This window comes from Gnatocerus cornutus, chromosome 4 (genome assembly GCF_029298725.1).
Source record: "Gnatocerus cornutus isolate USDA-ARS CGAHR chromosome 4, icGnaCorn1.1, whole genome shotgun sequence".
NCBI lineage: Eukaryota > Metazoa > Arthropoda > Insecta > Coleoptera > Tenebrionidae > Gnatocerus > Gnatocerus cornutus.
Window position 1 is genome coordinate 3850498 of NC_142236.1, and position 22348 is coordinate 3872845.

General features: G+C 31.6%; 2 protein-coding genes across 7 annotated transcripts in view; both read left to right on the plus strand.

Moving 5' to 3' along the window:
- The window catches only part of LOC148176107 (protein unc-13 homolog A-like), a 38024-nt gene extending 17025 nt beyond the window's left edge, over nucleotides 1–20999 (plus strand). The window contains exons 1-6 of one of the 4 annotated variants that reach the window (XM_088034637.1): nucleotides 8983–9081; nucleotides 12141–12258; nucleotides 13813–13936; nucleotides 16658–16747; nucleotides 17095–17211; nucleotides 20881–20999. In XM_088034637.1, the coding sequence (XP_087890763.1) occupies nucleotides 9058–9081; nucleotides 12141–12258; nucleotides 13813–13936; nucleotides 16658–16747; nucleotides 17095–17211; nucleotides 20881–20899 (492 nt within the window). In that variant the 5' untranslated portion in view covers nucleotides 8983–9057 and the 3' untranslated portion in view covers nucleotides 20900–20999. Of the gene's footprint in view, nucleotides 1–8302; nucleotides 8333–8978; nucleotides 9082–12140; nucleotides 12259–13812; nucleotides 13937–16657; nucleotides 16748–17094; nucleotides 17212–20847 lie in introns of those variants that run through there. The other 3 variants (XM_088034638.1, XM_088034639.1, XM_088034640.1) reach the window with 3 other exon arrangements.
- On the plus strand, nucleotides 20934–21970 carry LOC148176108 (uncharacterized). 3 transcript variants are annotated; one of them, XM_088034641.1, is made up of 5 exons: nucleotides 20934–21125; nucleotides 21173–21297; nucleotides 21472–21507; nucleotides 21710–21825; nucleotides 21880–21970. In XM_088034641.1, the coding sequence occupies exons 1-4, from the start codon at nucleotides 21028–21030 to the stop codon at nucleotides 21781–21783; spliced, it is 333 nt and encodes a 110-aa protein (XP_087890767.1). In that variant the 5' UTR covers nucleotides 20934–21027; the 3' UTR covers nucleotides 21784–21825; nucleotides 21880–21970. The 3 variants fall into 3 exon arrangements, with proteins under 3 accessions (XP_087890767.1, XP_087890768.1, XP_087890769.1); XM_088034642.1 differs by having other exon boundaries at nucleotides 21475–21507; XM_088034643.1 differs by lacking the exon at nucleotides 21472–21507.
- Nucleotides 21971–22348: the final 378 nt, after the last annotated feature.

Genomic DNA, 22348 nt, shown 5'->3' on the forward strand with positions numbered 1-22348 from the left:
TTATTTTGAAGACGAATCAAAAGTTCTGTCGATTTTCTGTTAGTTACCTAACTTTGTCTATTTAAATAACAAAAAAGTCAAATTTGCAGATTTCACAACTTTTGACGTGTTTATCAAGTGAGTTAAATTACAAAATTTTCGGGCAGGAAACACAATTTTTGGAAATTTTCATTTTGAAGCCAAATCAAAAGTTTCTCCTATTTTCTCTTAAATGTTGTAAGTTTGACAATTTTAATCATAAAACAGTCAAAATTTGCAAGTTTGATTACTTTTAATAAGGAGGTTATTAACGGGCTTGATTACAAGATTTTTGAGTAAAAACCACACTTTTTGGAAAATTTTATTTTGAAAACGAACCAAAAATGTCTCCTATTTTATGTTAAACAGCGTAACTACGACAGTTTTAATTATAAAACAGTAAAATTTGCAAGGTTTACTACTTTTGACCAGTTTATTAACTGAGCTAAAATAAAAAAAATTCGAGCAAGAAACACAATTTTTACAAATTTTTATTTTGGTGTCGATCTAAAAATGTCGCTAATTTTCCATTAAATACCGTAACTTTTACCGATTTAATTGTAAAACAATGAATTTTGCAGGTTTTTCTAGATTTGTCTGGTTTATTAACTGGGCTAAATTGCAAATTTTCAAGCTAGAAACACAATTTTTAGAAAATTTTATTTTGAAGACGAATCAAAAGTTCTGCCGATTTTCTGTTAGTTACCTAACTTTGTCGATTTAAATAATAAAAAAGTCAAATTTGCAGATTTCACAACTTTTGACGTGTTTATCAAGTGAGTTAAATTACAAAATTTTCGGGCAAGAAACACAATTTTTGGAAATTTTCATTTTGAAGTCAAATCAAAAGTTTCTCCTATTTTCTCTTAAATGTTGTAACTTTGACAATTTTAATCATAAAACAGTCAAAATTTGCAAGTTTGATTACTTTTAATAAGGAGGTTATTAACGGGCTTGATTACAAGATTTTTGAGTAAAAACCACACTTTTTGGAAAATTTTATTTTGAAAACGAACCAAAAATGTCTCCTATTTTATGTTAAACAGCGTAACTTTGACAGTTTTAATTATAAAACAGTAAAATTTGCAAGGTTTGCTACTTTTGACCAGTTTATTAACTGAGCTAAAATAAAAAAAATTCAGCAAGAAACACAATTTTTACAAATTTTCATTTTGGTGTCGATCTAAAAATGTCACTAATTTTCTATTAAATACCAAAACTTTGACACTTTTAGTCATAAAACAGAAAATTTACAGGTTTTACTAATTTTGATTAGTTTATCCACTGAGCTAAATTACGAAAATTTCAAACAAGCAACAAAATTTTTACAAATTATTATTTTGGTGCCGAACCAAAAATGTCTTTAATTTTTAATTAAATACCGAAACTCTGACATTATTACTTTTAACTAGTTTATCATTTAGGCTAAATTATAAAATTTTTGAGCAAGAAACACAATATTTAAAAAAAATTATTTTGAAGACGAATCAAAAGTTCTGTCGATTTTCTGTTAGTTACCTAACTTTGTCGATTTAAATAATAAAAAAGTCAAATTTGCAGATTTCACAACTTTTGACTTGTTTATCAAGTGAGTTAAATTACAAAATTTTCGGACAGGAAACACAATTTTTGGAAATTTTCATTTTGAAGTCAAATCAAAAGTTTCTCCTATTTTCTCTTAAATGTTGTAACTTTGACAATTTTAATCATAAAACAGTCAAAATTTGCAAGTTTGATTACTTTTAATAAGGAGGTTATTAACGGGCTTGATTACAAGATTTTTGAGTAAAAACCAAATTTTTTGGAAAATTTTATTTTGAAAACGAACCAAAAATGTCTCCTATATTATGTTAAACAGCGTAACTACGACAGTTTTAATTATAAAACAGTAAAATTTGCAAGGTTTACTACTTCTGACCAGTTTATTAACTGAGCTAAAATAAAAAAAAAATCGAGCAAGAAACACAATTTTTACAAATTTTCATTTTGGTGTCGATCTAAAAATGTCGCTAATTTTCCATTAAATACCGTAACTTTTACCGATTTAATTGTAAAACAATGAATTTTGCAGGTTTTTCTAGATTTGTCTGGTTTATTAACTGGGCTAAATTGCAAACTTTCGAGCTAGAAACACAATGTTTAGAAAATTTTATTTTGAAGACGAATCAAAAGTTCTGCCGATTTTCTGTTAGTTACCTAACTTTGTCTATTTAAATAATAAAACAGTCAAGTTTGCAGATTTCACAACTTTTGACTTGTTTATCAAGTGAGTTAAATTACAAAGTTTTCGGGCAAGAAACACAATTTTTGTAAATTTTCATTTTGAAGTCAAATCAAAAGTTTCTCCTATTTTCACTTAAATGTTGCAACTTCGACAATTTTAATCATACAACAGTCAAATTTTTGCAGGTTTGACTATTTTTAATAAGGTTATTAACGGGCTTAATTACAAAATTTTTGAGTAAAAACCACACTTTTTGGAAATTTTTATTTTGAAAGCGAACCAAAAATGTCTCCTATTTTATGTTAAACAGCGTAACTTTGACAGTGTTAATTATAAAACAGTAAAATTTGTAAGATTTACTACTTCTGACTAGTTTATTAACTGAGGTAAATTAAAAAAATTTCAAGCAAATAACACAATTTTTACAAATTTTCATTTTGGTGTCAATCTAAAAATGTCTCTAATTTTCCATTAAATACCGCAACTTTTACAGATTTAATTGTAAAACAATGAATTGGTTTTTCTAGATTTGACTAGTTTATTAACTGGGCTAAATTGGAAAATATTCGAGGTAGAAACACAATTTTTAGAAAATTTTATTTTGAAGACGAACCAAAAGTTGCTCCCATTTATTAAAATCCCATAACTTTGACAGTTTTAATGGTAAAACTGTCAAATTTGCAAGTTATGCTACTTTTGACTAGTTTATCAGTTGGGCTAAATTACAAAATTTTGAACAAGGAACACATCAAGGAAGTCGAACCACATCACACTAGGACAATTTAAAAAGTCCAGAAAAATCAACAGAAAATAAGAGTAAATCAAACAGAACTAAAAAAGAATATGATTTCCATTTGTTTTCTTTAAGAGGCCCAGGGCCTCCACCGCCCTTAATCCCTCCCTGCCGTTGTCAGATTCCCTTCGAAACTACAAACTATCGATCCCGCACGCAATTAAGGTCACATGTTGCCCCCTTTGAGCCCTAATGCAACACTAACTCAATAAATCAGCATTGTGCGAGAAATTCCCCATCTCTTTTTCCCGAAAGTTCACAGTCCATAACATTTAATTAGAAGCCTCTAATCTCAATTTGTAGCTTCGTTATCTAATTTCCATGCGAACTTTTGCGGTCTTGACACGAATCGATCTCATTTGGTCCAATGCATGCGGTTTTGGGGTAATGAGCCACGTACGGGAAAAGTGTTTGCTTTGACGGAAACGGGATGAAGTTTATTTTGGGGGAAATGATTTCTTTAATGAGATCTGGGAAAGTCAACTAATTAAGTTACAATGATTATTGTGATAAACTAATTAACTACCTGTGTTTACAGTGTTACCAACTTTTCCCCCAACTCGCTGCTATGTTAATTTTCCCCCAGATCTAGTTTTTCACCTCGAGACGCCAGAAGAAACAATGCGAAGAACGCGAAGAATGTCGGCTTTGAAGCTTGTACGTTATTCGGGCGAATGGGATTTTGGGAATTTGAAATCAATGTAACGACAGTATAATTAAGCATATCAAGTCGAGCAGACACTCAGACTAATTTAAGTTTTTGTGTGGGAGCAGCAGGAGATGAGATTTCTTGTTAGCGCATTTAGAAAACTCACTTGCAGAGGTCAAATCCTTTTATTTGAAGTAATGTTAACTATAATTCGCTGTGGAAACGCACATAAATCACGGGGTTTTCCTTTATGAAATCCCTTTTGTAAACTGCATATGCACATAGAAAACTGCATTAGCCACCGTTTAATCAGCGTAGGAGTTTAAAATTCCTTCCACAATGAATAATTCAACATCCCCGTCTATTCTTACTACAAAATTAGCTTTTACAATCCACCGATAAAAGAGCTAAACACGTCTAGTGTTGTCGCAGCACAATACCACAAAAATAGGTCGCAAAGACATAAACGCTCTTCATTAAATTAATTGTTTCGAAACGTTGAATTTCTGCGCTAATGCCGAACGTAATTCCGCCACCTGCAGCTTTAATTAAGATAAAACAGAATCCTGTAATGAATATTTTCGCGTCGACGACTGATATTTTTTCAAAGAAAACTCATTTCGGGGATTATCGATCTACCTGTTGCTCCGACTTGAAAACAGACGAATAATTAGCGGGGGATATTTTCAAAAAGTCGAGCGTTTCTGCATCTCTTAATCCGACTGCATTTGTAGCACTAATTCCGAGATTTTGCGACTTGGAGGATGGAAATAACCTCGTTTCAGGGATTAATTAAATATCAGCCCTAATTAAATTACAGTGGGATAACCGCTTAATTAACTATTGTCCTGGACGAAATTCGAATTTGTCAACACTGCTCTGGACGCAATCGATAGCGCGCACTTGTCCATATACACGGTGGTCAGAAAAACCCGGCGCCTCCACAATTTTTCAACAATGGAATTTACAGCTCGCTTGATTTTTTTGTGGGATTATTCGGTTTTGACCGCAACCTGTTGCTTTGATATTTCGACCGAAAAACCCCGTTATCGCTCTTTGTGTCTGAATTTCGAGATGTAGCTCTAAATATGTGTATCAGGTAAATACGGTTCTATTCAAAGCGTAGACTATAAGCGACGCTTTCAGCCATTCACCAAACACGTGTTTGTGATTTCTATGGGCATTGAAATTTAACTATAGCGCGGACAGGTTGGAGTTGTTACCGCCCGGTACCATTATGGTAAAAATGGGAATTTTGGAAAGTAGGACACTTGAAAAATGGTGGAGGCGCCGGGGGATTTATGGTTTTTATGGTGGACTGAGCGCCCTCTGACTGTTGCGTGTTGTGGAGGGGTGGGGAATTACATACCTATTGTATATTTTTGTGTTGAGTGTGACGGAATAATTTGTTTGAGTTCGATGATAACAATCACTAATCATTAATCGATTGGACTGGAATATAATCGGAGAGTGGTTTTGAAATTCTGGTGGTGCGGGGGTGGAAAGTATGATTTTTGTCAAGGGAGGTTACTATTTTTGGCTCCATTATGAAATGTGACGAATTATGAAATTATAGAGCGGAAGAGGAAAGTTTTAGGACGATTAAAATTTTCCGATACTTTATTTTAAGACCTGCAATTTCGCCAATTTTTATTTTAAGCTAATTTAACTTGAGAAAATTTTTGTAATTTTCATATTAAAGCAGTACAATTTGGGGAAAGTACTACTAAAGACAGTTAAAGTTACAGTTACAAAAAAAAAGATTTTAAACATTTTTGATTTTAGGTCAATTTTTTTTTTAATTTTATTTCTTGTAATTTTTATATTAGAGCAGTACAATTTGAAGAAAATAAAGATTTTAACACAAATCGGGGGAAGTTACAAAGTTACAAAATAGACGGAATTTATAAATTTTCTGTAATTGTTGTAATTTTAATATTGAGCAACACTATTTAGGAGAAGTACTACCGGATAAAGTCGAGGGAAATTACAAAATTGTAATTTAAAAGAGTTGAATTTTGGAAATTTTAGCTTTTCAGATAAAAAAAAATAATTTTTGTACTTAAAGTTTGTAATTTTGGTATTGAAGTTACACCAATCGGGAAAATTACTTCTAGAAACTTGCGTATCAACTGGGGGAAATTACAAAATTATCGAGCAACCGAAGCAAATTTGAAACATTTTCGTTTGTAGCACAAAAAAATATTTCAGTGTCGCATGTCAAAACCTGTAATTCTTCTAATTTTTATATCAGCGCAATACAATTTGGGGAAAGTACTACTAAAAACCTCGATACAGATTGGGGAAAATTGCAAAACTGTAACTCAAGAGAGACGGATTTTAGAAATTTTTGTTTTCGATCGCATGAAATTTTCCGATTTTTTATATTAAAATCTGTAATTTTAGTAATTTTTTATGTCAGAGTAATATAATTTGGGGAAATTACTACTATAAACTCGTGTATAAACTGTGAAAAGTTACAAAACTGTAGATCTAAAGAACCAAATTTTATTTTAATTTACTACAAGATCTGTAATTCTTATAATTTTTACTTTAGAGCAGTATAAAACTGGGGGAAAACACTACAAAAAAAAACTTAAGACTAATTGGGGGAAAATACAAAATTGCAACTCAAAAGATACAAATTCTAGAAAATTTTGTTTTAGTACAATAAAATTTTTCCAATATTTTACTTCAAGACCTGTAATTCTAACAATTTTTACTTCAGAGCAGTACTTGGGGAAAATATTACTAGAAACCTCAAAACTAATTAGGGGAAATTACAAAATTGTAACTTAAAAGAGACGAATTTTAGTTATTAGGCCAAAAAAACCTTTCATATTAACACCTGCACATCTGGTAATTGTTATCTTAGATTAGTATATCATCGGGAAATTCCTGCTAAAAGCTTATTTATAAACTATAGAAAGTTACAAAACTGCATAGCAAAAGAGACAAATTAAAAAAAGAAAATTTTGAGACGATAAAGACTTTCCAATATTTTACTTCACGAAATTGCAAATTTTGTAATTTTTATACTGGAGGATTACAATTTGGGTAAAATTCTACTAGAGACCTGAGTTCAAATTTTGGGGAAAATTACAAAATTGTAACATAAATGAAACAAATTTTAGAAATTTTTGGTTTTGCGACTATCGAAATTTTCCACTATTTTAATTCATGACCTGTAATTCTAACAATGTTTACTTCAGATTAGTACAAACTAGAAAAAAAAAACTGGAAACCTTGATAGTGATTAGGGGAAATTACAAAATTGTAACTCAAAACGTCAAATTTTAGAAATTTTTGTTTTTACTCCAAAAAAATTTTTATTTAATTTTATGTTAACACCTGTAACTCCGGTAATTTTTATCTTAGACCAATACAATTCGGGGAAATTTCTAATAAAAACTTATGTACAAATTGTGAGAAATTACAAAATTGTAGAGCAAAGGAGACAAATTTAAAAAAAATATATTTTTGAGACGATTAAAATTTTCCAATTATTTATTTCAAGACCTGTAATGCTGGCAATTTATATTTCTAGAGTAATAAAAATTAGGGAAATTACTACTTGAAACTTACGTATAGACTAGGGGCGGAGATTACAAAATTGTCAAGCAAAAGAACTAGATTTCAAGAGTGAAAAAAAATGTTTCAATGTTTTATACCAAGACTTGTAATTCTTGTAATTTCTATATTAGAGGAGTACAGTTTGGGTAAAGTACTACTAGAGAGCTGAGTACAAATGGGGGAAAATTACAAAATTGTAACTCCAAAGAAACAAATGTTTTTGGGACAATTTTAATTTTTCACTATTTCATTATCAATTCAAAACCTGTAATTCTAACAATTTTAACTTTAGATCAGTACAAACTTGGAGAAATACTGATTTAGGAAAATAACAAAATTGTAATTCAAAAGAAACTAGCCGAAATTTTATTCAAAACCTGTAATTTTTGTAAATATTACATCAAAACAATCGGAAAAATGACTACCAGAGACTCGTGGATGGACCGGGGAAAATCACCAGCAAAACTGATTTTGAAATGTCAAACTTCGTTTCAACAGAAAGAACGTAATTAAAAATCGGCACCGACGTGGGCGTGGAAATTCGAAATCAAAATTAATGACATTTCCGAAATGTCAAACTAGACACAGCCTCCTCGTTGAATAAAAAATCCCACCACGAAAGAACAATTAAACCCAACTAAAACTCCCCAACAATACCCCAGAATTCAATGTGTAAACACAGCCCTCTTTCTTCCCTCCGGACAGAAAATCGTTGAAAACATCTCCTGATGCCTTCATAAAACCGTAATACAGCTCTAAGTCTCGTCGTCGTTATCATAATGCATCCCAACATCACTCTTTAAACGAACCGTACATTTCCTCCGAACAAAACGCTCTTTATTTCCGTTTAATTGTACAGTAACACAAATAAAATATACAAAATTATTTATGAGAAATTTTTCCCACGCGAGCTGTTGCTGATGTCTCTGATTTATGGTGCTTGAAAGTTCAGAAATTTTTAATTTATATCGCGCTTTTGCTGGCATTGTGGAATTTAGTCGTTTTAACGATTGACAGTCTCACTAATTTCGTTTCTTTGTTTCAGTGAAAAAAGCTCGTTACGTTGGAGCCCAAGGTGAGTCCTCGTGATCACGCACGGTTCTGTACAGTGACGGGGAGAAAATTGAGGGACAAAACCCCATTTTTTTTATCCGTCACTGTACCCAGTCCGCTGGAGGCGTCCCGTTTTCGTGCCGCATAAATTCATCTTTATCGCATCAGCTGCAGTTTTAATAATGAACGGGGAAAAGCGAAGGAAGAATGTGATTTCGGTGGAAAATGGTGCCACAAAAAAATTCCTCGCGTCTAACTTCATTCCCTTCGTTTCCATGTAACTGGAGAAAACGTTATTTTGATCCGAGCCAATTTACCGAAATCAAAGTGGAAACATTTTCCCTAGTTGACGATTTAATTATCGGTAAAATGTTGACCTTTAATTCAACGACTGTTGAAGTGACAAGCTAAATTTCGTTTGTATCGAACGGCGATAAAAAATCGGAAACTTGACAACTTCTTCAGAATTTTATTGCAGTCACCTGCACGCTTTTACTTCCGATATAACTTTGGGAAAAGTTCTTTGATTTATACGATTATCCTGTTTTTGCTTCCGTTGTTCTCCGGGGGATGAACAGGACGCCTCGTGGTCTAGACTATTATTGCTGGCCCAGATTTTCGTTATTTGTTCGATGCGTTGGCATGACTGAAGGTTTTTTATTTTCCAGCGTCTCAGTTTAACACGTACGTTACTCTTAAGCTGCAAAACGTCAAGTCCACCACTGTGACTGTGAAAGGAGCGACACCATGCTGGGAACAGGACTTTCTCTTGTAAGTTGAGGCGAAAACGGGAGGCTGTGGAATGTTTCGTATGTTGGTAGAACTGACAGAATGCATATTTCATGGCCTGCCCCAATCCCTTCCAACATGTAGTATTTATATGTACTTAGATATTTACCAAACTGATCAATTCATGTATTACAAAATCATTTAATGCAATTCTCAAATATGAGGAAATTTTAGGCGTATTTAATTTATTAATTTGCCAAACTTAATAAAAATTTAACAATCACCATTTTAGAAATTCACATTAATTTTTTATGTGTTTTAATTTAATGATTTTTAACTGAGCTAATAGAAACCAACTTTTGAATTCTCGAATTTAAAAATTCTACCCATACAAATTCACAAATTCATTAAATTATTACATTTTTAAAGGCTTGCAGTTTTAACTTTCGGATTTGGAATTTTATCAATTCACGTATTAACAAAATTCACGAATTTCTTGATGAGAATTGCTTGTAAAAAGTATTCAATGCAATTCTCAAATATGTGGAATTTTAGACGTATTTAGTAATTAGAACAGAATCTATTAAAAACGTCTAAATTAAATTCTCAAATCTGCTAAACTTATTAAAAATTTATCAATTCGCAATTTTAGAAATTCACCTTAATTTTTTGGTTTACATTTAATTAATTTTAAATGAACTCATAGAAAATTTCAAAACTTTTGGATTCCCGAATTTAGAACTTTCACTCAGAAAATTTCCCTAATTTATTAAATTATTGCATCTTTAGAGAGTCACAATTTTAACTCTTGGATTCGGAATTTTAAAAATTTGCGTGTTAATAAAATTCACTTAGAACAGAATCTACTAAAAACTTAAATTCTCGAATATGCCAAACTTCACAATTTTACAAATTAACATAAATTTTTGGTGATTATATTTGATTAATTTCAACTGAATTAATAGAAAATTTTAATTGCTTTTCAAACTTTTGAATTCCTGAATTTGTAAATTTTACTCGTAAATTTACGAATTCATTTTTAAATTATTAGATTACTTCATTTTTAGGGTTCCACAACTTCCAAATTTGAAAGTTTATCAATTCACATATTATTAAAATTCACGAATGCTTTTATAAAAATTTACTATACAGAAACAAATGTTATTCAGTTGGATTCAATTTTCGAAATTCTAAAATATATAGAAATTTCATAAACATTTTTTAAACGCATGGAAATTAAATTCGCGGATCATGTAGAAATTCACCAATTCACAGAAGTTGTAATTTTTAATTACTTTTGAAATCAGTTTTTGAATCCCTGGATTTGAAAATTTGGATTATAAAAATTCACAAATTTATTAAATTATTACATTTTTAATGTCTAGTTTTTTTAACTTCTGGATTTAAAAAGTTATAAATTCACCTATTAGACAAATTCACAAATTCTTTGATAAAAATTTATTAGCTAAATTAGATACAAATTCAATTAAACTTGAATTCTAAAAATTCTAAAATTATGTAGAAATTTTATAAAAATTTATAAACGCATAGAAATTAAGTTCTCGCATCATTTGAAAATTCACCAATTAACAAAAGTTGTTATTTTTGTGTTTTTATATTTCTTTAAATGGACGTTTTTAATTATCTTTGAAATCAATTTCTAAATTTTCCAATTTGAAAATTTCAGTTATAAAAGTTCACAAATTTGTTAAATTATTACATTTTTTATCTCACTTTTTTAACATCCGAATTTAAAAATTTATCAAATTACGTACTAGCAAAATTCATGAATTCCTTGAGAATTTACTTGCTAATATAGATACAAATTCAATTCCACTCAATTCAATTCTCAAAATATTTAAATATGCGGATATTTTATAAGAATTTATTAAACGCGTAGAAATTAAATTCTCGCTTTTGGAAATGCACCAATTCACAGAAGAATTCACAGACGTCACATGACCTGAATTGACATTTTTAAAGTACCTTTGAAATTAATTTTTAAATACCCGAATTTAAAAATTTTAGTTATAAAAATTCACGAATTTATTACTTTATTAATATTAATATTTAATGTGTCACTTTTTTTAATATTCTTATTTGAAAATTTATCAATTTACGTATTAGCAAAATTCATGAATTTTTAGATAAGAATTTGCTTGCTAGATTTTATTTAAATTCAACTCAACTCAACTCAATTCTCAAAATAAATAGGTGGAAAATATTTAATAATTTATTAAACGCGTAAAAATTAAATTCTCGCATAATTTAAGAATTCACCAATTCATAAAGCTGTCATTTCCTGTGATTTTACATTAATTAAAGTCCAACTAAATTGACATATTTAATTACTTTTGAAAATTACTTATTATTTCTTGAATTTGGAAACTTTAGTCATAAAAACTTACGACTTTATTAATTTATTACATTTTTAGGATCTCACAATTTTAACTCCCAGATTTGGAAATTTATCAATTCACGTACCTAATAGCAAAATTCACGATTTTTTTTTATGAGAATTCGCTTACAAAAAATCAAATTCCATTCAATGTCTTAAATATGAGGGAATTTTAGACGTATTTAGAATTTACAACAGAATCTACTAGAAAGGTTCAAATTAAATTGTCAAGTCTACCAAACCTATTAAAAATTTATCAATTCTCAATTGCAATCTCAAATTCTCGAATTTGAAAATTTTTCAATTCATGTATAAAATGACACTTATTTCGGTGAATTTAATTTATAATAACTTGATAAGAAATATGATTGGAACAATTCACGAACGCAATTCTCAAACCCCAACCCATAAATCCTCGCTTTTTGTTTTTTCTCGTAAAATTCGTCTCGTTCAAAACCGACGAAATGTCAAAGTGGCGACCTTTACCCTCCACATCCCGCGATCATTCCAAACCCTTGAATTTGTTGCATCGTCCCTAATAAATCCTAAATTTAGTTTAAACTGACGCTGCCGTCTCGAAATTCAATCAATACAGCTTCGAAACAGCTTCACCTAGATTTAGAGACTTCGTATCTTCTCTTAAAATATGTATGAGTTATTCCAGTCTACCAACTGCCAATTGTTGATCATTTTTTGTTTTCAGCGAAACAAACGATTTGAACACTGGACTGTTGATCGAAGTCTGGAGCAAAGGGATGATCTGGGACCGCGCTATGGGCTACCATTGGTTACCGCTCCAAACCGTACAGTATTCAAACGAGGTTGGTAATCCTGTTATCCCACTTATTAGTTGGCAACATTGATGCGATTAGGGATAATGTAATCCACGTCCGGATTAATAAAAGAACGATTTATTTAATCTGGTTCGATCAGGAAAGTCGCACTTTCGTCCCTAGGATCGTAATTTATTTTTTCGGTTATCTTCGCGAATTCTACGATCTTTGCTCACTTTCAGGTAGAAACAAGACTTGCGTGTAAAGAAAACACGCAAAGAAAAGAACATCGATTAGTGCAGTAATTGCTTCCTTACAGTGGCGGCGCTGGAAAATTTCCCTTCGAATTTATACACAAAGGAACGTGGTAATGAATACGGGGATTTCCCGGATTATCTCCGTGGAAAATCTCAATCGAATTGTCATCAGGACGAAAGTGAGAGAATAAAGCAATTTAATCGACGCTCTTTCATGAAAAATCGCTGATCATTATCACACTAAAAATAGATGAGACTTACCAGCACGCCACTGTTGATCTGAAAAAAAAAAGAAAATTAGAAGGGACATTACAACTGAAGTGTTCCGACACACCATTTCCCCGTTAATGAAAAATTAATGCGATTGTGGTGGATGCGCCGGATCTGAAGGCAATGTGAATTGCGTTGGCAACACTGGGCGGTTGGGGTTGCTCAGTCTTACCAATCTCCGTAATTCGAAATCCCCAGACTTTTTGCTCGGTTTCACGGTATTCCCCCACGCTTATAAAAATACGTTTCCGGTATAAATATCCGGATCTTCACGGAGACGGAAACGTTCAAGCTCCATCACTGTTTCCGGACTTAATTGCAAAGAGCTTATGAAAATTCGCACGGGAAAAGGTCAAAAAGCATATTTACTTCTCAATTAATTCGTGCGAACTAAATCACTTTATTAATTAATTTTTCTCGTATCTGACGATTTATGCTGGAGATAAAGCGCGAGTGGAAATGATAAGCACGCCACTGTATAATTGTACACACGATTTAGTGCGTCATTTGCATGGGGACAATAAAAAACGTGTCATTAGAGCTAGGAAAGACGTCGTACAATCTGCCTTTCAAATTGGGGTTTCCATTAGAATTATGGCGGTGGCGGCGCCGCCGCCGCCGCCAGGCAACCAACAATACAGCGATAGTTTAATTGGATTACGAGTAGTGGAAAGTTGAAATTCGCGCATTTTCGATGAATTTCCATCCGTTTTAATCGAATTTTAATTGGATCGCAGTCGGCTGTGGAGAAAAACTCATGTCGCTGCTAACACCACCACGACACGATTTTTGTTTCCAAAGTTGACTAGATCACTGTGAGTATGCCGCCTCCGAAAGTCAGCCGCCCCCATTAGTCCGTGTTTAGAGTAGCCATTCATTTTCGATTTTCTATCCGTTTAAATCGAATTTTAATTGGATCGCAGTCGGCTATGGAGAAAAACTCGTGTCGCTGCTAACTCCACCACGACACGACTTTTGTTTCCAAAGTTGGCTAGATCACTGGGTATATGCCGCCTCCGAAAGTTAGCCGCCCCACTAGTCCGTGTTTAGAGTAGTCATTTAGCACGTCTTGCAGGAAGGGAGCGGGCAGTGGTTGTCTCTGGAGGCCGAGCTGGTGATGAGGGACGGGGAGGTGGTGGGTACCAAGAGCCCAACAGGACATTCCTTGCTGGTCGACTGTCGTTTCGAGCTTCCTTTCGGTAAGTAACAGGAAGAGTTGAACTTTTTGGGGCCGGGAAAATGTCAAGTAATCGATAAATCGGGCAAAGGTCGGGAAAAATTTCAAAGAGGATTTTGATGTTGGCACGAAGTTTCGGTAGATTTGTAGTGTTGTGTCTAAAGTTTGTCTAATCTAGTAGGTTTAAGTGCTGTAGGATAGTAAGTATACTGGTAGATGGCTTTGATGGTGTGCGTGGCACTCGAAATTTTTTTTATGTTGGTAAGAGTGGAGTGATGTCTACATGTTTGGATGTTTACAGGCATTTTGTTTACAACTGTGATGTTTATTGGGAGTTTATTTTCGGGTGGTTGGGCGTACTGATAAAAAAATGTTCCAGAAGAATAAACAACTAAAGAATTTTAGATATTCTAAAATTAAGACTCGAAAATACAAATCTAAGAAAAAAATTAAGTAGAAACAAAATTAAGAAAAATGAGTTTTAATATGAAAAGTCCTAGAAACATACGAATTTTGTCCTAGATTGAATCAAAATTAGACCACGGCAAAGTTAAAATTAGACCAAATTTAGATTAAATCTGTTAAAATTTTACAATTCGATTAAATTATATTGACTAATTGTGACTAAATTTATTTTAAATAGACGAATATTAGGCAATAAGACTATTTTTGCTGATTTAGAACAAAGTTAGACTAAATTGTATTAAATTTGATCAACTTTTACTATTGAATTAACTCAAGTTAACTAATTCTGACTAAATTTTGTTAAATAGAAGAATATTAGACGACGTATCGATTAAATTCGCCCGTTCAGAACAAAATTAGACTAAATTCGACTAATTTTGATCAACTTATACTATTGAATTAAATTAGATTGACTAATTCTGACTAAATTGTTCTCAATTGAAATTTTTTTAAATAAATCAAACCAAAGTAAAATAAATACTAAATTGGACTAAAATTATGAATTTTTGTTAAATAGAAAATATTAGATGGCGTTACTCTGAAAATAGCCGATTCACAGCAAAATAAGTCTAAATTAAACTAAATATGTTCAACTGTTACTATTAAATTACATAAAATTGACTAATTCTGACTGTACCATTCAAAATTGAAAAACATTAGACTTTTAAATAACCATATAAAAGCAATTTTATACTAAATTGGACAGTAATTAGACCACGACGAGGATAAAATTAGACCCCATTAGAATGAATTCGGTCAATTCTTATTATCTTCAATTTTAATTAATTGACTAATTCTAACTAAAGTTTTGTTGAATAAAAGAATATTTAATGGCGCGAGTCTTAAATTGGCCGATTTAGTGCAAAGTAAGACTAAATTGGACTTATTTCAATCAACTTTTACTGTTGAATTAAGTTATATTGACTAATTCTAACCAAAGTATTTAAAATTTAAAAATATTAGACTTTTAGACTTAAATTTAGACTTAATTGGATTGAAGTTACGACGACGAAGAAAAATTAGACCACATTAAATTAAATCTGATCAATTTTTACTTTTCAATCAAAACAAATAATCTAATTCTGACTAATTTTTGTTAATTAGAAGAACATTAGCCGAAAAGATTTATAAATTAGCCGCTTTAGAGTAAAGTTAGACTAAATTAGAATAAATCTGCTCAATAGTTACTATCCAATTAGACGAAATTGACTAAATTCTGACTAAATTATTTTAAATTGAAAAAGATTAGACTTTCAAATAATCTTATCAGAGCAAATTTATATTAAATTGGAACAAAAATTAACTATGATGAAAAAAAATACACCAAAGTAAATTAAATTTAGTCAATTTTTACTGTTTGATTAAATAAAATTGACTAATTGTGACTATTTTTTTTAAATAGAAGAATATTCGACGCGACTTTTAATTTCACGGTAAAGTAAGACTAAATTCGATTAATTCTGATCAATCTTTTACTATTGAATTAAATTAAATAGAGTAATTCTGACTAAATTATACAAAATTGAAGAACATTAGTTTTTTAAATAACCGAATCAGGGCAAATTTAAACTAAATTGAACCGAAATTAGACCATGGCAAAGAAAAAATTAGACCAAATTAGATTAAATTTGGTCAAATTTGATAGTTTGATTAAATTCAAATGACTAGTTCTGACTAAATTATTCTAAATTGAAGAACATTAGACTTAATTAAAAAGTATTAGACTTTTGAATAAACATATCAAGGCAGATTTTAACTAAATTGGATCAAAATTAGACTACAACAAAAACAAAATTACACCAATCTGATCAATTTTTACTGTTCGATTAAATCAAATTAATTCTGACAACATTTTTGTTGAAAAAAAATTTAGACAAAGCTACTCTTAAATTGGCCGGTTCAGAACAAAGTAGGACTAAATTGGACTAATTCTAATCAACTCTGTTACTAATTAATTAAATAAAATTGACTAATTCTGCCTAGACTGTGGTTAAATTGCTTAATATTAGATACCGACGCAACTGTTAAATTAGTCCAGTTAGAGCAAATGTAGTTTTTGGCCTTCGAGTTTGAATTATTCTCAATCAAAATAAATGCAATAATATATCGAAAAAATATACGATGAAAAAAAAATAGAAACGTTAGAAAAAAGTGGAACCACTAGAATTCCAGCTTCTTGCACTTAAAACAATATCATTTAAAAAATTTCGAGTGTCATGCATAGTGACTTAAGTAGTGTATGCAGTAAAGTAGCATTTGCATATTGGGTGGTGTACAGGCCGCTGCGACCCTCCCACTGGTTGGCGGAGCATCTTACGTGGCTCCACTGTCTGCAGAAACGATGCTACAAAACCGTATGCTTCCATAGGTAACCGCAAGCTCTGCAATTCTACTAAAGGATGCACTTTCATCTTACTCTAAGCAAGAACGCTTGTGAACTGAAATATTCATTTCTGCATGCGCGCCACCACTTCAAGAAGCTCAAATCTCAGACTCAAACCACTGCTTTCTCTCTAACCTGTCTTTGCAATAGAGTCTTCGAAGAAACTGTCACTTTCGAGTTGGCTGTAGCATAATTCGGCGCTTATTGCTGCTGGAGCACGCGGTTATGCTATTGCTAACGTTCACTTTTACTTTTAGACACGATGCGAGGAGGGCGACACGTGCACTTTTTATATAACTTCTGATTGGTTATTAAGACAAGTGATGTTGCAGATCCGGAAAATATAGAGGCTTCAGACTTGCAGAGGAAACTCGAAATGCTCAACAATATCATGGATCAGGAAGCGAGGATGGAGCAGGCGAGGAGACAGATGCAGTACTTCGGGCATTGTAAGTATCGCTTCCGCGACCAACTCCGATCACGATTTTTCCCGGCGCCACGACTTACTCCAATTCCGTTTTTTTCGGCGTCTGGAAACTCATGTGAAGCGGCGCAATTTTCTCGTCGCGTCGATAAAAACGTGAAAATTTTTAGCGAAGGAAAATTACGTGCGTCGTTTTTTATTTGTGAGATTGTAAATATCGTTTCAGGGGCCTACTTCGATCACAATTTTTCGCGGTGGCACGACTTACTCCAATTCGATTTTTTTTGACATTTTTTAGAAACATTTGCAATTTGTTTTAAATAGAAGAATATTAAATGACCTGACTCATAATTTCATAGTAAAGTAAAACTAATTTCGACTAAATCTGTTAAAAATTGAAGAACATTAGTCTTTTAAATAACCGAATCAGGGCAAATTTAAACTAAATTAGACCGATATTAAACCACGACAAAGAAAAAATTAGATTAAATGTGGCTAAATTTGACTGTTTGATTAAATAAAATTGACTAAGTTATTCTAAATTAAAGAACATTAGACTTAATTAGAGGACATTATTCTGCTAAAGAACCATATAAGGCAAATTTATACTACTAAATTGAACCTACATTAGACCACAACATAGAAAAAATTAGACTAAATTACATTAAATCAAGTCAATTTTTACTGTTCAATTAAATTAAATTATCTAATTTTGACATAATTTTTGTTCAGTAGAAAAATACCAGACAAAACGACTCTCAAATTAGCCGATTCAGAGCAAAGTTAGACTAAATTATACTTAATCTGCTCAACTGTTACTATAAAATTAGATGAAATTGATTAATTCTGACTAAATTATTCTAAATTAAAGAACATTAGACTTTGAAATAACCATTTCAAAGCAAATTTATACTAATTAGAACAAATTAGATTCAATTTAATTGACTAATTCTGTCTAAATATTGTTAAATAATAGAATATTAAACGACGCAACTTTTAAATTATCCGATTCAGAACAAAGAAAGACTAAATTGGACTAATTTTAATCAACTTTTACTATTAAATTAAATTAAATTAAATTGTGTAATTTGGACTAAATTATACAAAATTGAAAAACATTCGTCTTTTAAATATCCGAGTCGGGACAAATTTAAACTAAATTGGATAGAAATTTGACCACAACAAAGAAAAAAAATAGACAAAATTAGATTAAATATATGTAGTTACATTTGACTGTTTGATTAAATAGAATTGACTAATTCTGACTAAATTGTTTTAAATTAAAGAACATTTGACTTAATCAAAAAACATTAGACTGCTAAACATACATATCAGGTAAATTTATACTAAATTGAACCTAAATTAGACCACAACAAAGAAAAAATTAGACCAAATTAAATTATATCTGATCAATTTTTACAGGTTGATTAAATCAAATTGACTAATTCTGACAAAATTTTTGTTCAATAGAAAAAAAATCAGACAAAACGACTCTTAAATTAGCTGATTCACAGCAAAATTAGACTAAATTATACTAAATCTACCCAACTGTTACTATTAAATTTGTTGAAATTGATTAATTTTGACAAAATTATTTCAAATTGAAGAACATTGGACTTTTAAATAACCATTTCAAGGCAAAATTTATACTAATTATAACAAATTAGATTCAAGTTAATTGACTAATTCTGTCTAAATATTGTTAAATAATAGAATATTAAACGTAGCAACTTTTAAATTAGCCGATTCAGAACAAAGACATACTAAATTGGACTAATTTTGATCTATTTGTACTATTAAATTAAATTAAATTAAATTGAGTAATTTAGAATAAATTATACAAAATTGAAAAACATTCGTCTTTTAAATAGCCGAGTCGGGACAAATTTAAACTAAATTGGACAGAAATTAGACCACAACAAAAAAAAATAGACAAAATCAGATTAAATATATGTAGTTAAATTTGACTGTTTGATTAAATAGAATTGACTAATTCTCACTAAATTGTTCTAAATTAAAGAACATTTGACTTAATCAAAAAACATTAGACTGCTAAATATCCATATCAGGTAAATTTATACTAAATTGAACCTAAATTAGATTACAACAAAGAAAAAATTAGACCAAATTAAATTATATCTGATCAATTTTTACAGGTTGATTAAATCAAATTGACTTATTCAGACAAAATTTTTGTTCAATAGAAAAAAAATCAGACAAAACGACTCTTAAATTAGCCGATTCACAGCAAAATTAGACTAAATTATATTAAATCTACCCAACTGTTACTATTAAATTTGTTGAAATTGAATAATTTTGACTAAATTATTTCAAATTGAAGAACATTGGACTTTTAAATAACCATTTCAAGGCAAAATTTATACTAATTAGAACAAATTAGAATCAATTTAATTGACTAATTTTGACTAAATATTACTTAAATAATAGAATATTAAACGGCGCAACTTTTAAATTAGCCGATACAGAAGAAAGGAAGTCTAAATTGTACTAATTTTGATTAACTTTTACTATTAAATTAAATTGACTAATTCTGACTAAATTTTTCTAAATTGAAAAACATTAGACTTTTAAATAAACATATCAGGGCAAATTTTTACTAAATTTGATCGAAACTAGATTACAACGGAAAAAAAATTAAACCAATCTAATTAATTTTACTGTTCCATTAATTAAATCAAATTAAGTAATCCAAACAAAATTTTTGTTGAAGAGAAGAATATTAGACAAAACGTGAAAATTTATTGCGAAGGAAGTAGAGGAAAATTGCGTACGTCATTTTTTTGCGAGATTTAGTATTTCGGCCATTGTAAGTATTGCTTCCAGGGTCTACTCCGATCACAATTTTTCGCGGTGCCACGGCTTACTCCAATTCCGTTTTTTTCGGCGTCTGGAAACACGTGTCGACATTTTTCAGAGACATCATATGAAGCGTCGCAATTTTCTTGCCGCGTCGATAAAAACGTGAAAATTTATAGCGAAGGAAACGGAGGAGAATTGCGTGCGTCGTTTTTTTGCGAGATTTTACTTTGTGACTTATATGAAGTGGACACGGACGATTTTATTCGTTTTCTTTTACCTGGGGACGTGTTGACTTTGATTGATGCGATGACAAAAACGCTAATAAATGGGAGGAAAAGGAAATGTAGTCGTTGGGGGTTAATAGAGTTGCGAACGAGTCGGACGAGGGTGGGTAAAAAAATTCAGTAAACTGCCCAAATTGAAAATTTCGTATTTTGGGGTTGTCCGAAAAACGGAAAGTTAACCGGCAATTCAATAGCCTTCGAAACTTCGGCGTCGCTTAATATACTTTCGTGCTAAAAACCTCTTAAACTCCCGCGAACTCAACAAAGAAGTTCCAGAACAAAACTGCTTGTTACAGCAAAATGAATTCAAATAAGAAACAACTTTGTACAAAATGATTTTAAAATAATAAGCCCAACTTTGAATGGACACCTAAATCCCGAAGTTAAGACTCGAAGCACTTCAATAAAACGACAAAGGATAATGAACGTCAAAGCGAGGCCGCGTTGAAGTTTTAAGACGTTTTGTTGGTTGTCTATTAGCACGAAATTGCGGGGGCGTCTATTTTTAAGCACTTTTTTTTCTTGATGAATCTCTACAGTCTTCGTCCTCTTTTCAGCCAATAGTAATCACTTTGACAATGAAATTTCAGCGGGGTATTCGGAAGATAGCGATTACACATCCGACCTAAACTACCCTGTTGGTCAACACGCAAATTCTTCAGCGTCTCAATTCAGGTCGGCGGCGCACCAAATGCACACCCCCCAACGTTCTTTAGAGACATCCCGTGAAAATTCGTATGAGAGAGACGACGGGGTGGGACACCAGCACCATTTGCCGCCCCCGACCACGCACCAACATCATCTTAGTCCAGGATCGCACAGAAGGCACCACCAGGTACTGTAATTTCCTCACTGAAAAAAGTCTTAATTGGGGGTTTTCAGAGGTGCTCGCCGGGGAACGACGAGTTTAATTTTTCCGGGAATTCGAGGCAGTACCAGGATAACAGCGGGGACTTCGACCCGCTGTTCTACAACAGCCGGCCCAGGAACAAACCCGACTATTCCAGGTACTCCACCCCCTAAACGTGACCTCTTTTTCGTTCGTGTTAAAATTGCAAATATCCCCAGGATACCCGCGGATTTAAAAATAAAACACATGCACCTAATTTAAATACCTGATAACACGTCCCTGAATATTCATTCGTTGATAAAAAAAACTGATTTCGTTGTTATATTTAAAGCAGACGTCGAAAATTCGAATGGGATACTGAAGAAAGGTAATAAATGTGAAGCACACGAATAGAATAGTAAAGCGGCGTCGAAGCAGGCTTTGGAATCTAAATTATGTTGGTAGCTCCGACTGTCGACGCCGTTTTTTCAATGTGTGGACACATATTAGCTTGATTTACACTGACACGATGTGCTTTTTGCTTTTTTTTTTGGTTTTTACTGTTGGCTAACATGGAAGTGGTTTTTCAGTCAAGAGACGTGGGCTAGTTGTGAGACGTCGTTTTACAATCAAAGTGTGGATAGTATGGATGGATATTCGGTAGATTCACAATATTACAACAGTAATCAACAACTTAGATCAAAAGGTGAGTATTGAAATAGATGGCAAAGTTTGGTTTTAACTGAGTTTTTTTTTTCAGCTCGTAGACCTAGTTTAGAACGGCAGAACACCCTGTATGACGATTCTGCTTATTACGGAGATTCCATTTATTATCCGAATGAGAATGTGACACAAGTGAACTGTGTCGATATCAGGTAAAAAAAGTGGTATTGTGCCTAATTAATTAATTAATCAACCAATTAATTAGTTATTCAAAATTGGAAAAACCGCGCATTTAAAAATCTGAGGAAAACGTTTTAATTATAATGACCGTAACATGTACTCCAATTAATTGTAATTTTGGACCGGTTTACACAATAATTTGGTTAATTAGATGTTTGCTAACATTTCATTGATGGAAAAACCGTCCCTTGTTACTTTAATAAGGCGGTAAATAGTTAATATTGATTAAAATTTTAATTTAGCTTCTATAAATCAAGTCTTAATTTAATAATTATTAATTTGTTGAACCCTTATAATTATTAAAATTACAATTTTTTCCCAAACAC

Bases quoted from the DNA above. Each gene is read 5' to 3' on its own strand.
- LOC148176108 (XM_088034641.1), top strand. From the start codon at position 21,028: ATGAGAGAGACGACGGGGTGGGACACCAGCACCATTTGCCGCCCCCGA. The intron at 21,126-21,172 runs GTACTGTAATTT...GGGGGTTTTCAG, and splicing joins CGCACAGAAGGCACCACCAG to AGGTGCTCGCCGGGGAACGA. The intron at 21,298-21,471 runs GTACTCCACCCC...TTATATTTAAAG, and splicing joins AACAAACCCGACTATTCCAG to CAGACGTCGAAAATTCGAAT.